The sequence below is a fragment of the Xenopus laevis genome, chromosome 5L, assembly GCF_017654675.1.
Source record: "Xenopus laevis strain J_2021 chromosome 5L, Xenopus_laevis_v10.1, whole genome shotgun sequence".
Lineage (NCBI taxonomy): Eukaryota > Metazoa > Chordata > Amphibia > Anura > Pipidae > Xenopus > Xenopus laevis.
Genome location: NC_054379.1, coordinates 119,147,850 through 119,162,812, shown reverse-complemented (window position 1 = coordinate 119,162,812; position 14,963 = coordinate 119,147,850). Strand labels below are relative to the sequence as shown.

The window sequence follows — 14,963 nt, the reverse complement described above, 5'->3', positions numbered from 1 at the left end:
GTAACCTTTAAAGACAGCATCTTCCAAACTTTGGAACCATTGTTTGAAGCAGCAAGGAACGTCCTACAAAAATCTAAATATATGCTTGGGTCGTTGTAGGTGTCCATTATGTACAAGTGAGTCATTTAAAATAAATGAGTTAGTAAGACCTGTACATTCTCAGGGACAGGTTTCCCAAACAACCTGACCTATTATAGTTTAAAAGCCTGGAGTTGGACGGGTCTGTTCTACAGAACTGGAATAATGCACACGTCTGTAAGTCTTAAAGGCCATTTTAGTTTGGCGCAATATTAACTTCTAACTTCTAATTTCATAACTTCCAATTTGTAATATGGTATGTTTAAGTGCTCAACCAGAAAGGCAACTTTCAATCATCACTGGAAGTTTTCTGAGAATGAAAAATCACTCCCTTTGGGGAGAGTCATACCTGCTAAGACACTAATTGACTGGATGTCAATGTTATTTTCTGCTATAAAAGTGTTATTTAGCAGAGATTTGCGCTGGGACTGCCAACTCCAAGGCATTTCAGGAGTCTCTTTTATTTAAGTACCTCTTTTCCACTATTCCACAGTAGCAGATACTTTTTTTTTGACCCTGAAAACCTTTGCAATGAAATGCATAGAAGCATCACCTAATGTCTCAAGCTGTGGAGCAGGGAGCACAGCAGAGAATGGGATATAGGGTGGAATGGGGGCAGGACAGGTGCAGATCAGGATTGGGGCCAAGGAAGGGTCACGATTGGGGCCAGAGGCATGATGGGCATGGTCAAAATGCCCTCAAATTACTTCTGATTGGGTGTTGGTATCTCTGAATTCCATATCAGGTGGTACTCCAATTCTGTGGAAAACTTTAAATCCCAGAATTCATCCATTCAACATGGAACAAATGGGGGGAGGTTTGAATGACTCTAAGGCCAAGGAGGGGAAAGAGGCAGTAGCCTACTACCAATCTCAAGAATGATGTATGCCAAAAAAAATGTGTTTTTAGAAGTTTAAGTGTTTATGTGCCTTTTTGACATGAGCTGATTCAGCAGGGCTTATGTAAAAAAGAGGGGGATATTTTTACCCCAAAACTTAGGAAATAACAATGTCTAATCTGTTTGGCCTTAAACAGTAAAATGTAAAACGCATGTAAAACGCAAAACATGGTGAAATCAGCTACCCTTTTAAATGTAAATCATGATATACAAAGACTGTATAGGTTTTGTCCCTCTCTTTTGCGCCCCAAATATATATATATTTTTTTTTTTTTTGGTTCAGGTTAAAGTGACAAAATGGGTCAATAAATATAAAGTATTTGTTACTTCTTCCCTAGAGCTGATTAGTTTCCTCTGTGGTGGGGGTTGTACATAAAAGAGCAGGTAACCAACCAGCACATTACCTGGTCAAGTTAAAGTGCATTTTTTGCAACACAGATGCAACATTTAAAATGTTCAAAAATGTTTTTCCCCCCTCGTGCAGGAGATCCATGTACAGTTTCCTCTCAGTTGGAGCTAGAAGAAGCTTTCCGTCTGTACGAACTGAATAAGGATTCAGAACTGCTTATCCATGGTAAACCGATATATTAAATGCAGAACCATGTTTTATATTATGTTCATTTCACCAATATGTTGCATTCTGTATAGAACCCTGGTGCTTAATAGCCTTCTGCAGGCACACTAGGTTTCTTTAATTTTTTAAATTGGCAGCAAAGCTGCAAAATACATATGTTTTTCTAAAATGCCTTAGCAGATAATTTATCATGGCTAAATATAGATATTTTACATCTGTGTGTTACAATGCTTTCTTATTTGCAGTGTTCCCTTGTATACCAGAGAAGCCTGGCATGCCATGCACAGGAGAAGACAGTAAGTGCTTTATGTCTGCATTCCTGCTCTGCTATTATATGCAACTGAAAATTAGGGATTACCTTCATTTAATGTGCCTATAAACGCTCAATTAAATATACGGGCAGTATTTATGTATAAATGACATTGTTTTAATATGATTGAGAGCTGCCAAACTAGATAAACATCCAAAATAAAAAGGATTATCATAGGTAGTCTTCCATTATACACACATTACACACACATATTACATGAAAGCTGTAGAATGATTGCCTGATGTTTTTGAACTGAACATATAGTAGGCACAGGAAATATCAGTGGAAGTCCAAACAAACAGGGGGCAGGAGTGCATCCATTGTTAAGTGATTTTTTTTCTGACTGAACTGACCACTACCTTTAATGATCACAATACAAATCTCTGTAAACTCGTGGTTACACTTAGGCTGCTTATTTAAAGCTGGCCATAGACGCAAAAATCGTACGAAACAACGGTTCATGCGATTTTTGATCCATGCGTGGAGTGTCCTGACATTTTTCGTACCATTGCGATCGTCGTTCAGTCGATCAGACAGGTTAAAAGATTTATATTGGCTACTGATAATATCTCTGATGATATCAAAAGGAAATTGTCACTTCTATTTGTCAGACATAACTTTCGTACGATTACTGTCTGTCAATTAATGACCCAAGCATGGTGTGCTTGTTGTCTTTGCTACTTTATTTTAATCTAAATGGTTCGCTGTGGGTCGGAAGATTGGCACGGACGATCGCCTGACATAGGCTTTAATCTGAATGTCTATGGCCAGCTTTAGGGATATGTGGACTGTTGTTGTTACTAACTGAATGCTATATCCTCATCAGGCCCGGATTTGTAGAAAGGCCACCTAGGCCCGGCCTAGGGCAGCAGGATTTTAGGGGGCTGCATGACTTCCAACTACATCGGTTCAGACACATTGGGGATGCGCAGGGAAATACAATATTTTTTTACAGTTTCCTGTGTGCCAATCCCCAGTGCTCCAGACCTGACTAAAATAAGCAAATGTACATGAATAACAGGGAGGGAAAGAAGTCGAGGACAGCAGGCCTAGGGGCACCCGCTATGTAAAGCGGGCCATGATCTTCATTCTATGTCCTCACATGTACCAGTTTTGACTACAGCTTCCTACACTTTTATTCTCAATGCACTTTGACTTTAAAATAAGCATATTTTTTTATCACTATGATTTTTGTTGAAAAAGCTTTATTTTTCCTTGGTAAAGGCACTGATTGTTGTTGGTCTCTTGTTACTAGAGTCCATATATCGACGTGGAGCAAGAAGATGGAGAAAGCTGTATTGTGCAAATGGACACACTTTCCAGGCCAAGAGATTTAACAGGGTGAGAAAAAGCTGAATTTGCTTGATACATAATAAAATGGTCTATTAGAGAAAATGAGCATCCTACACAGGACAGACTAGTGTCCCTCTATGGGTGGCTGCTATGAAGCCTGTTGGGATGGAGGTGTTTGTACTGGTGTTAACTCCATGTATCATATTTTTCCAGCGAGCACACTGCGCCATCTGCACTGACCGAATATGGGGGCTGGGGCGACAAGGCTATAAATGTATCAACTGTAAATTGCTTGTTCATAAGAAATGTCACAAGCTTGTTACCATTGAATGTGGCCGGCACACAATAGCGGTAAGTAGTATGAATCACTGTGACTGATGCTCTAGATTATTTCATAATGGCGCATTCTTATTTGTGGGCAATAAGCATACACCGTACTCTTAGGTAATTGCACAATTTTAAGTGGCCCCTCACTCCAATATGTGCTAGGGTTCTTCTCAACAGAGTAATGGCACCGTCCAGGCCACAACACTTCCAAGATCAGCATAAAATAAACTCTGGAGAACCACAGCAAATTTAGTGTGTTTATTTCTTCACAGCATGTTTCAGATAAACATATCCTATCCCACTAGCACCTGATGAAGGATATGTTTATCTGAAACATGTTGTGAAGAAATAAACACACAGAATTCGCTGTGATTCTCCAGAGTTTATCTTACACCATACTCTTAACCCGTTTCTACATGACTCTATATATGGCATCTGGGTGCATAGCATTTCATAACTCTGCTAAGAGGTTGCTATAACAGCAGATAATTTAGAAAACTAATTAAGATGCAAATACTTCTAGGAAAATCACCCTTTATAGCTTTAACTGCTAAAGGAAAAATTACACGTATATAAAATACACATATCTAAACGTTTACATTTATCAAAGAAACCATAAAAGTGGCTATTTGGCTAATTTGTCATTTGTCCACCCAGACAGTGGGCCAAATTGCACCAATAATCTGATTACATTAGGGCTGAGAGTACCACTTGCTCTCATACTATGCAGACCTCACTTAACTGGATTTTTCAGACAGTATCTGGATATCTGGCTGAGACAGTATATTTTTTTAAAAAATCTGTGCATAGGAGTTTGTGCCATGAAGTACTTCCTATTCAAATGAAAAGAATAAAACCCAGGGTAAGTAGCTGCAACTACAAGTAGCAGTGATAAAATTTCCTCAGATGCCTTACGCAAAATGTAATTTACATAATATTAAAGGGTTGGTTCACCTTTAAGTTAACTTTTTGTATGTCATAGAATGGCCAATTGTAAGCTACTTTTCAATTGGTCTTTATTATTTATTTATTTTTTTATTGTTTTTTAATTATTTACCACCTTCTTCTGGCTCTTTCCAGTTTTCAAATGGTGTTCATTGACCGGTCTAAAGAACAAATGCTGTGTATGGCTACACATTTATTGTTAATGGTACTTTTTATTACCCATCTTTCTGTTCGGACCTTCTCCTGTTCATATTCCAGTCTCTTATTCAAATCAATGGGGTAATTTGGACCCTAGCAACCAGACTGCTGAAACTGCAAACTGTAGAGTGGCTGAATAAAAAGCTAAATAATTGGAAAATGACAAATAATAAAAAATGAAAACCAATTGCAAATTGTCTCAGAATATCATGCTCTACAATCTACATCATACTAAAAGTTAAATGAACAGTGAACAACCCCTTTAAAGAAAAGCAAGAGGCAACACATATTTGGTTGCTGATACCGGAGAGACAAATTTAATGTAGCTATATTTTTTTCATTTTCATTATCTTAATGGCTGTTTAAGATGTGAGGAATTGACAATTCAAGTCTCTGATTGCAGGAATCTGTTATACCAATGGATCCACCAGGCATGCACTCTGATCACAGTGAACCAGGTAAAAATGTGAACCGGACCTTTTTTGTTTGTTCAAACCCCAAATATTAGCTGCTTTTTGAAGATTGGCCTCTTGAGAGAACATGTCATTCTTAGCAGCCACTATCATTACATTTTCAGTGGTCTTTTTAAATTAAGGTGCCCATAGACCACAAATTTTGGTACGATATTCGGTGCATGTATGGTGGTTAAAGAGCCAACCAATATCGGCAGAAGACTTGAATATTGGTCTGCTCGTCGATCGGGCTTGACGGGAAATTTTGATTGGGTGCCTTTGAAGGGACCCAAACATCGGCCATTGTTAGTGCTAAGTCGTCCGGTACAGGTAGAATTCTATTGTTTCTACCTGAATATCTACCTGTATATCTGACGATTCAGCTCTACACGTGTGTATTGAAACAAACGATCTTTATCGTAATTGCTATGTCTATGGCCACCTTTACTTGTAAATATACCTGTATATCTTTCTGTCCTTTGCTATTTTCTGTCAGCAGAACTGACTTCAACATTGTTTAAAAAGTCAGAACCAGTAGTTAGAAAGGCACAAATACTGCTTTGGCCTGAAGTTACATTTATGCATAACATCATCAATCTTTTATTAAAGGAGAAATATAGGATAACTAAAAAAAAACAATCTTGTAGGCAATGAATAATATATTGTGCTGGTTTCACTTTGGGCTAAAAATGTATATTTTCTTTAAAAACAGCCCATTTATTGGAGCTCCCAATAGATCTGCTATGGTCCCTATCCATGTTCAAATGAAGGATGGTTGTGTCCTAATGGTCCCTGCCAATCACATACGACGACATATGATGACATACAAGCAAATATGGGCTTCAGTTCCCTATTGGGTCAGCCTAGATGCTGATTGGTTCCTATCCTACAATGCAGTATGCTGTGTGCCACCGGCTCCCCTGCACAGCCTGGGAAAGGAGGCAATAGGAAGTTGGGTGGGATTAGTAGGGTTTTTGCAGAAATTTTCAACAGGTCAGGCCAGTCCATCTATATTTAGAGGAGTAGAATGCACTGGCACATTCTTGTTTTTCTTGTTTCTTCTGGCATGTTCTTGTGTAGGTATGAGATGTAATATCTTGAATGTGTGGGGCCTGGCGTTTCCAGATAAATGGTCTTTCCTTAATGTGGTGCACCATGTTCTAAAAACAAAAAACATCTTATGTCAGAGAATAAGCAACTGAATCTAAATAAACAGATCCATTCATGTTTTTTCAGTTATTTAGAATTAAATGTAAAAAAAAATAACAATACCTGTGCAGTTACGAGATTGTTAAGGTTTGTGTATGCAAATAAAGTAAAGCAATGTTTCCCCTCTATAGAATTGCCCTACAGACCAAGAAGCCAAGACAACCTAGATCAAGTTGGTGAAGAGAAAGAGGTAAGAGCTTACTATAGCATTATGCTTAGGAATGTGTTTTGTGCTAATAGCGCTTTCTTTACTTATTCACTGGGGCCTTACCCTGCTGCCACAGAATGGCTTTTGTAATAAGCAAATTCGGGGAAAAAAGAATGTATCAGCCAGGCATGATAGTGTTTATTGACTGTCCGTTAAAGACAGACATTCTGCAGGAACAAATAGTTCCATCTATTTTCTGAAAAAGAATGTTGCAGACGGTCTTATATCTAAGAGTATGTCAAGGTATTTGAACTTTTATTTGCAGATCTATGAATCATGTGGCATGTTTGCATTTTGTGATGGAATCTTTACATACATTTTTAATGTATCAGAAAGGTCAAAACATTATGCATAAAAATAGGGAAAACTATTGTAATGTACGTTTTCACTTTTTCACAAATAGCCTTGTATCTAACATTGCAGTCTCTATATTGTGCACAGTCACAGTGTTTTTGATCTGTTTGTTAGAGTATCCGGAACACCAAAAAAAAAAAATTATTTAAAACTATTTAAATATTATGTGCTGTTGCAGTGCACTGGAAGAAACTGTGCTTTGCTTCAGATATGCTACTACAGTTTATATAAACAAGCTGCTGTGTAACTAGGGAGGCAGCCATTTAATCTGAAAAAAGAGAAATAGTGATCCCATTTCATCCGAACTGTTCCAATTCACCCCTACATCTGAGTATGTCATGAAGTACATGATTCCAAATGTGCAACATAATAAACTTCAGCCCAAAGTTGGGTGATACACACCTGTCATCAGTTTAAAATACATCATATATGAATATGGTGCATTTTTTTCATTTTGATGTAATTTAAACAATGAGGAACACAGTCTTTTCACCCTTGCTTACATAATGATTCAGTTCTCCTTTCCAACCAGTTTAGACAGGCTGCAATTCAATAAGTGATTGGCCCACAGTATAGGCTAGTAGTGCCTCACATATTCACAGTCGCCCCCAGGCCTCAAATACCTGACACCTCTTAAGCAAACCAACAAAAGTTAGACAGGTTTGCAAACAATAGTGTTCTGTACATTAAGGGCACTTTTTTTTGCACAAAAAAACAGCAGAAACAGCACTATGTGTGCCCCAGTTATGAGATGTTGCAGTTTGATCCACCCTTTTAAGTATATCTGATTTATTTTATAAATATCACGAAAATATATACATTTAAATTCTATACATTTTATTTGGGAGTTTGTTCACCCTGTAAGACATCACTAAAGGCTAGGGGTGCCTCTAGAACTGAAAGTATGATGTCTCTTGGTTGGTCTGTGTTTCATAGGGGTATATTATATATATATATAATACACAAAAGCCATGAATATCCTGTAAATTATATCCTTATAAACGGTGAGTTCTGATGTCATCAGTTATAAACGGTGAGTTCTGATGTCATTTCTGTCACATGACTCACCGAAACTTGTGTATTATAATAAATTAAGTACCCCCAGTTGTAAAATATGAGGATATTAGAAGTTACTTCGGAGTTTCCTGACCTGTATAAAAACACTCGGCATACGGCCTCGTGTTTTTATATGGTCATGAAACTCCTCGGTAACTTATAATATCCTTATATTTTACAAAAGGGGGTACTTTATTCACTATATATATAAGTCCACTAGTGTGAAATTCCACCACTCTCCTTTCATTTCTATGGGATTTTTACAGGCATATTTATCAAAGGGTGAACTTTCACTTTCACCCATTGATAAATACTCTTTTAAAAATCCCATAGAAATGAATGGAAAGTGGCGGAATATAACACTCGTGGACTTTGGTGATCTCTAATGTCACTCTTTGATAAATATACCCCATTGTGTTGCATTTACAGCATTTTCTTGTTTCAGAAAGTAACATTCCTTGCATTATAGTGGTTTCTATCTAGTACTGCAGCTGTATAATAATCAGCCTTAATTTATTAAAGGCAAGGGACTCCTCTCATGTTGTTTGTAATGTTTTTGTGCAGGCAATGAACAGCAGGGAGAGTGGAAAGAGCCCATCTAGCCTGGGACTCCAAGACTTCAACCTTATGCGGGTTATCGGAAGAGGCAGCTATGCTAAAGTTCTGCTCGTCCGGTTAAAGAAAACAGAGCGAATCTATGCAATGAAAGTTGTCAAGAAGGAGCTTGTTAATGATGACGAGGCAGGTGTTTCATTATTCTATAATTTCCAAGGGGAATGTTTACAAAAATGTACGTCAAAAATAGGAGTGATTGGAAGGAAGAGAACAATGTATATTTCTTCCTGTAGATGGCAGCCAAGGCACCCAGCAATGACATTTAAGAGCTGGCCCAAAAAAATTACTCCAAATCAGCAAACCTATGTGATACTCTGCATTAAAGGATTAAGGCCAGGTGAACTGAGGCAGCTAAAATCCACCTCCTCAAAAAAAAATGCTCTGTCCACGGCAGACTTTGATTGTGACTCCTTTTTGTATACTTTATATCTTGTATTTTTTTTTGTGTTTTATGTGGACTTAGTTTGAACTAATATGGTCTTGTATGTTTCTTGGTGTTAAGCAGTACATTATTTTTCTGACGGGAAACTAGTCAGACGTTGGTGTTGATTGAACCACTCTTAAATTTGTTTAGTCCCTGTCCATATGATAACAGATCAACCTGTACGTTATCAACTGTAGGACCATACAGCATTGAGATATTTCCAACATACGTACTAGCCCAGATATAGAGCACTCGCCTGACCACATTTTTCCATGTGCTATTTTTTTCTATCAGCAATAAAAAATGCTGATATATGGAATTTTGAGTATTTGGAGGTGTGTGTGTGTTTAGTTACTGGCTTCAATTGTGAAGCAGTGTTTCATTATTTTTAACAGTCGTCAGTCTGTCACAGTTGAAGACCTTGACTTGTGACTAATGTTCGTGTTTGCAGATGAAGTGTTCAATTGTGTGGCATATACTGCCATCATTTTCCACACTTTCCCCCTCAGAATGTGTCACATCTGAATAGAATATAAACATATGTGTAATAAACACTGAAAAGTATTTGCATGTCATTTTGTTTTTATACAGGTTTTATACAGATCCCATACCTGTTTTTATACAGGTATGGGATCTGTTATCCTGAAACCCATTATGCAAAATGCTCTGAATTATGGGAAGGCCATCTTTTATCGTCTCCATTTTAATGAAAGAATTGCCATTTTTAAAAATGATTTCCTATTTCTCTGTAATAATAAAATGGTACCTGATACTTGATCCCAACTAAAATATTATAAATTCTTATTTAAGGCAAAATAATCATATTGGGTTAATTTAATGTATAAACAATTTTTAGTAGAATATGGCGATCCAAATTATGGAAAGCCCACTTATCTGGAAACCCCCTTTATCCGGAAAGCCCCAGGTCTTGAGCATTCTGGATAACAGGTTCCATTCCTTTGTAGGATGGAAATGTGAGGTTATGTATGCTTAGACAGGAGTAGAAAATGGCAGGAAACAATAGATATATAGCTATACAGGTAGAGATTACAGGTAGTAGGACACATAGGGGCAGATTTATCAAAATGTGAGTTTAGAGCTTAATAAATAAAAACTCACCCACGTTCTTTTCATTCCTATGGGATTTTTAGAACCATATTTATAAAATGGTAAGTTATAACTTTTACCCATTGATACATACAATTGTAGGAATCTCAGAGGAATGAATAGAACGTGGGTGAGGTTTGATTTATCAAGCTCTAAACTCCCATTTTGATAAATCTGCCCTATAGAGACAGACACAGAGTCATATGAACATATTTCTGTATTTTTATGTATTTATCAATCATGTTTATATCAAAGTAGTTGACTTAGGGATTTTAATTTATTTATTTATTTTTTGGAGAGTTAAAAATGTTAATCAAGCACCACAAATGTACTTTCTGATTCCTAGAAAGCTCTTGGATTGTGTAATCCTGTATTATGTAGATCTGAGCTGCAGACAGATCTCAGGGAAGGTCTGTGAATCCTTGCTTCTGCTGTGGAAGGTTAAGCCGTCTGATCTCTCTAAACAGCTGTGAAACAGGCTTTTCATTATAAACCAGCCACAGATACACAATGTGCGTTTTCTGCTGCTTCAAAGTGTGATGGCACCATCTTCTCTTTGCCATCTTGTCAGATTGGCTTTGCATTTGGGTACAGAAGTGCTAATGTGTGCTTGATATTAAACTGATCAGACCAATTAGGAGTTGGATGAGAAGAGTGAGGTTGCTTTGGTCGCTGTTTTGTAGCTTATGTATAAGTGGGTGTGATTTTGTATTATAGGTTATTATACATTTGTCTCAATCGAGTTTGTCTCTTTACTGTGTTATTCCCTTATTCCCCATTGTTATTTTACAAATGTTTTGCTATCGTGAGAGGAATGCTCATAACAGGCTTTGTTTATTACGATAATAACAATATGATTTTGCAAAATTCAGCTTCAACAATATCCCCAATTAACCTGTAATTATTCTGTCTTGTTTCATTAGGACATTGACTGGGTGCAGACAGAGAAGCATGTGTTCGAGCAGGCTTCAAACCATCCGTTCCTAGTTGGACTGCACTCCTGCTTCCAAACAGAGAGCAGGTAACTCTACTGACTTCTTTTGCTTTTTATGTACTGACCCAGTTGAGAAAAACATATACAAATGACAGTGGTCAATGGTTATGTCATATTTGTGACTAGGGATGTACTGTATCCAGGATTTCCTCTAAGATACTGCCAATCCCAGCACCTTTTCAAGATTAGCATTCGGGCGATTTCTTAGGCTAATGGTAAGCAGTCATTTTCTGCGATGGCATTTATACACCAGGGGAGAATAGCTGATCTGCTGTCTTCCCCTTCCTGTATGCTTGTGCGCTGAGAGGTACGAGATCAGCCTGTCAATGAACACACAAATACAGCGGATTTCATCGTGGAAGTAAGCATTTTAGCACCAAAATCCACTGTGTGTGTGCAGAACTGATTTAAATACTCAATGCTGGCCTTCGCACCGTTGCAGTTTTAGTTAATTAACTTTTTTAGCGGTTTCTAATATATTTGATACATTTTGGATTGCAAATACCAGCTCTTTTGGTTCAACTGAAAGTCAGCAGCCCTAGGCTTAACTAACCTTCAGGAGGTACATGCAAAGTGCATAGACAATGGTTGCTGACACATTCAAGCTAAAAGAAAGCTTGTCTAAACAGTCTAAAACTGCTTATATTAAATAAACTACCGGTACTAAAAAGAGAAATTGCAAATATGCTCAGAGAACGACTTTGTAGGTGTAAGTTTAGATCACCTTTAAAGCTCTGGACAGCTGAACATGACAAATGTTTTATCTGCAAACAAAAGATTATCACATATCTGAATATGCAAATTAGGGTTCATATTGGGTTTAGTATTTGGCACAATACTTAATTGTGGATTTGGTATTCAACAAAAATGATGTCTACAGTGCATACCTATTTGTGACACGTGAGACTAATGCTCAGTAGTGCTTGCAACCCATCTTTGGTACATGAGAGTTGAAAAATTGATATGAGGGCTAAGCTAAACATCCAACTTCAGAAATAATGCTTTGGAACATGCTTGGCCAACTGCCCCCCTAAAAACAGATGTGGCCTTACCAGGCATTATTCTGGCCCCCGGTCTTTCCAAGGGCTCCAAAGACTTTTTTGTATGTTTCAAGGTTTTTATACTGTGTGGCAATTGGCATTATACAGCAAAACATCAACGTTTTCCCCTTATTTTACACAGCTGTTTTGTGGTCCCACCAATATATAATGCATTTCCCTCATTTTACATGTTCCTGAAAAAAGCATAAAATTAAGCTGGCCTGCAGTGATTTCGCTTATGGAGTCACTCCTCCTTCTTGAGATGTAGTCTCTTGTGTAGGTCTCTTTTAGACTTGCTTCTCTGGCTGGTGGAGGTGCAAAGATTGATTCCACTATTGTAAATTGGAATGCTTTGTTATTGCTAACCTATGTTATCCTGCAGTAGATTGTATAGGGGTGATGTACAGTAGCCCAGACAAATGCAGATGGTCATAAACAATCCATTTGATCTCTGTACGCAGGATGATGATGGTGGTGATGGAAAGCAATCATTATCATCATCATTTATTCATACAGTACTAGCAAGTTACACTGAACTTATCAATGATATGAAGGTACCGTAGAATGTTATGTACTCTGTTATAATTGTGTGGGAGATTTCCTGCTGAGACTATTGTACAAATGCAGATAGAGCAGTGCAGCCATGGCGACTATTAAGCTACAGAGTTATTATAGTGTCCTTTTTCCCACCGTGATCATTTATATGCCTTTATCCTTTGCAAATATTTTGATTTTGAAAATAGCCACTTCTTAATGATCTACTTAGTCCTAATAGAGATAAATGCATTCAATGTCTATCTGGCTTATTGATAGACATTGACTATGTTAATTGCTGATTGATCAAGTTGCTGTCTAGCAGTCAAATGCTTGACTGTCCTTCTTCCCCTGGCCCTGTACATTACATAGCTGTGAGAGCCCATCGTACTGCATTTCCACTCAACCTTTCTATATGCTTTGTTTCAGGTTGTTCTTTGTAATTGAATATGTGAATGGGGGAGATCTGATGTTTCACATGCAGCGTCAAAGGAAGCTTCCCGAGGAGCATGCAAGGTTTGTCTTTGTTTTAATATGAAAATGCCCTTGTGCTATGTGCTATCTCTCTGCAAAAAGGAAGGCCTATACAATATTTTTTTTCTAGTTTGCTTGTGCTTATAATGCTCAGCACACAATTACATTGGCGTAATAGACTTTTTCCTTTCTCTCTCCCTGTAGGTTTTATTCTGCAGAAATCAGTCTGGCATTAAACTACCTTCACGAGCATGGCATTATTTATAGAGATTTAAAGCTAGACAATGTCTTATTGGATTCTGAAGGGCACATAAAACTTACTGACTATGGCATGTGTAAGGTGAGGAATGTTTTATGTTTCCGTTCCACCAAAAGGCCCATTCAAAGTCTGTTCAGCACAAGCCTGTATAAATGAACTAATGTCATAAAAAGAGGGTATATTGCCCCTTTAAGAGGAGCTTCACAAGCCCCAAATGTTATTCATGGCTCTTCACATCAATAGGATGAAAGTCTTTCTCAAAATAGAATTGCTGCTACCAAGAAATATTTTATTTGCAGGTCCTGGGCAACAGCAGTGACAGGCGGTTGTTCTATTAAAGCAAATTACAGGCTGCATGGTCAAGTTTAAAGGAACAGTAACACCAAGAAATGAAAGTAGTAATGAAAATGAAGTAATGAAAATAAAATTTACTTTTGGCTACACTAGTACATCTGGTGTGTATGCTTTAGAAACTCTACTATAGTTTATATAAACAAGTTGCTGTGTAGCCATGCGGGCAGCCATTCAAAGCTGAAAAGGCACAAGATACATAGCAGATAACATATACGCTCTATATCAGTGGTCCCCAGCAGTAGCTCACGAGTAACATGTTGCTCACCAACCCCTTGGATGTTGCTCTCCGTGGCCTCAAAGCAGGTGCTTAGTTTTGAATTCCTGGCTTAGAGGCAAGTTTTGGTTTCATAAAAAACAGGTGTATTGCCAAACAAAGCCTCATGTAGGCTGCCAGTCCACATAGGAGCCAACAAACAGCCAATGACAGCCCTTATTTGACATTCCCATGGACTTTCTCATGCTTGTGTTGCTCCCCATCTCTTTTTACATTTAAATGTAGCTCACGAGTAAAAAAAAAGGTTGGGGACCTCTGCTCTATATTTTACAATGGCATTCTTCAGAACTTGTCTGTTATCTACTGTGTATTCTGGGCTTTAATGGCTGCTCCGTGGCTACACAGCAGCCTTTGTATATAAACTATAATAGTGTTCCTGAAGCAAACACATCAGTCTTGCCAGTGCAGGGAAACAGTACATGATATTTTCATTACTTTGAAACTGAAACACTTTAATTTTTTGGTGTTAATGTTCATTTAAGCATTTTTCCACCAGTTGAAAAAGAAGTTGACAAAACATGCTTTTACTGGCCCTTTAAGGGTCAGTGTTACTCTTTAATGTACAAGTCATCCGTTTATTTATTGTGCTTACTGTCAATTTGTGTGTTTTGTGTAGCTGGATGCATGCAAAACCCTATCAATTGTTATATAATAAAGTTGACGGGTAACCCTGTACAAAAAACAAGTACTTTTATAACCATTTCAGAAGCATTTTATATGGTTTTCCTTTAACAATTTAAAATATTTATTGATCCAAGAACAAACAGATCTAATTGCTTTTCATCATTCAAGAATGATAATTTTTCCCTTGTGAAACATCATTTGCAAATGCTACGCAGGAACATTGTTTTGATTTACCCGATTGCTGCACTCTGGATCAATATAAATGAGCATATAACTCAGATTCCCAAAGCTACTCGCTGTCATGATTTGATTATGTTCACTGGAGTCAGCATGGAATAAATAAACACATGAACTAGTGTGTA

General features: G+C 37.6%; 1 protein-coding gene across 1 annotated transcript in view; it reads left to right on the top strand.

Annotated features, from left to right (window-relative positions):
* The window catches only part of prkci.L (protein kinase C iota L homeolog), a gene marked incomplete at its 5' end in the record, with an annotated part of 53,647 nt that overhangs the window by 21,565 nt on the left and 17,119 nt on the right, over nucleotides 1-14,963 (top strand). Inside the window, 13 exon segments of the mRNA NM_001090599.1 lie at nucleotides 1,461-1,550; nucleotides 1,796-1,846; nucleotides 3,116-3,201; nucleotides 3,367-3,504; nucleotides 5,027-5,081; nucleotides 6,416-6,474; nucleotides 8,467-8,643; nucleotides 10,972-11,020; nucleotides 11,022-11,025; nucleotides 11,028-11,069; nucleotides 13,046-13,133; nucleotides 13,297-13,303; nucleotides 13,306-13,430. Of these exon segments, the coding sequence (NP_001084068.1) occupies nucleotides 1,461-1,550; nucleotides 1,796-1,846; nucleotides 3,116-3,201; nucleotides 3,367-3,504; nucleotides 5,027-5,081; nucleotides 6,416-6,474; nucleotides 8,467-8,643; nucleotides 10,972-11,020; nucleotides 11,022-11,025; nucleotides 11,028-11,069; nucleotides 13,046-13,133; nucleotides 13,297-13,303; nucleotides 13,306-13,430 (971 nt within the window).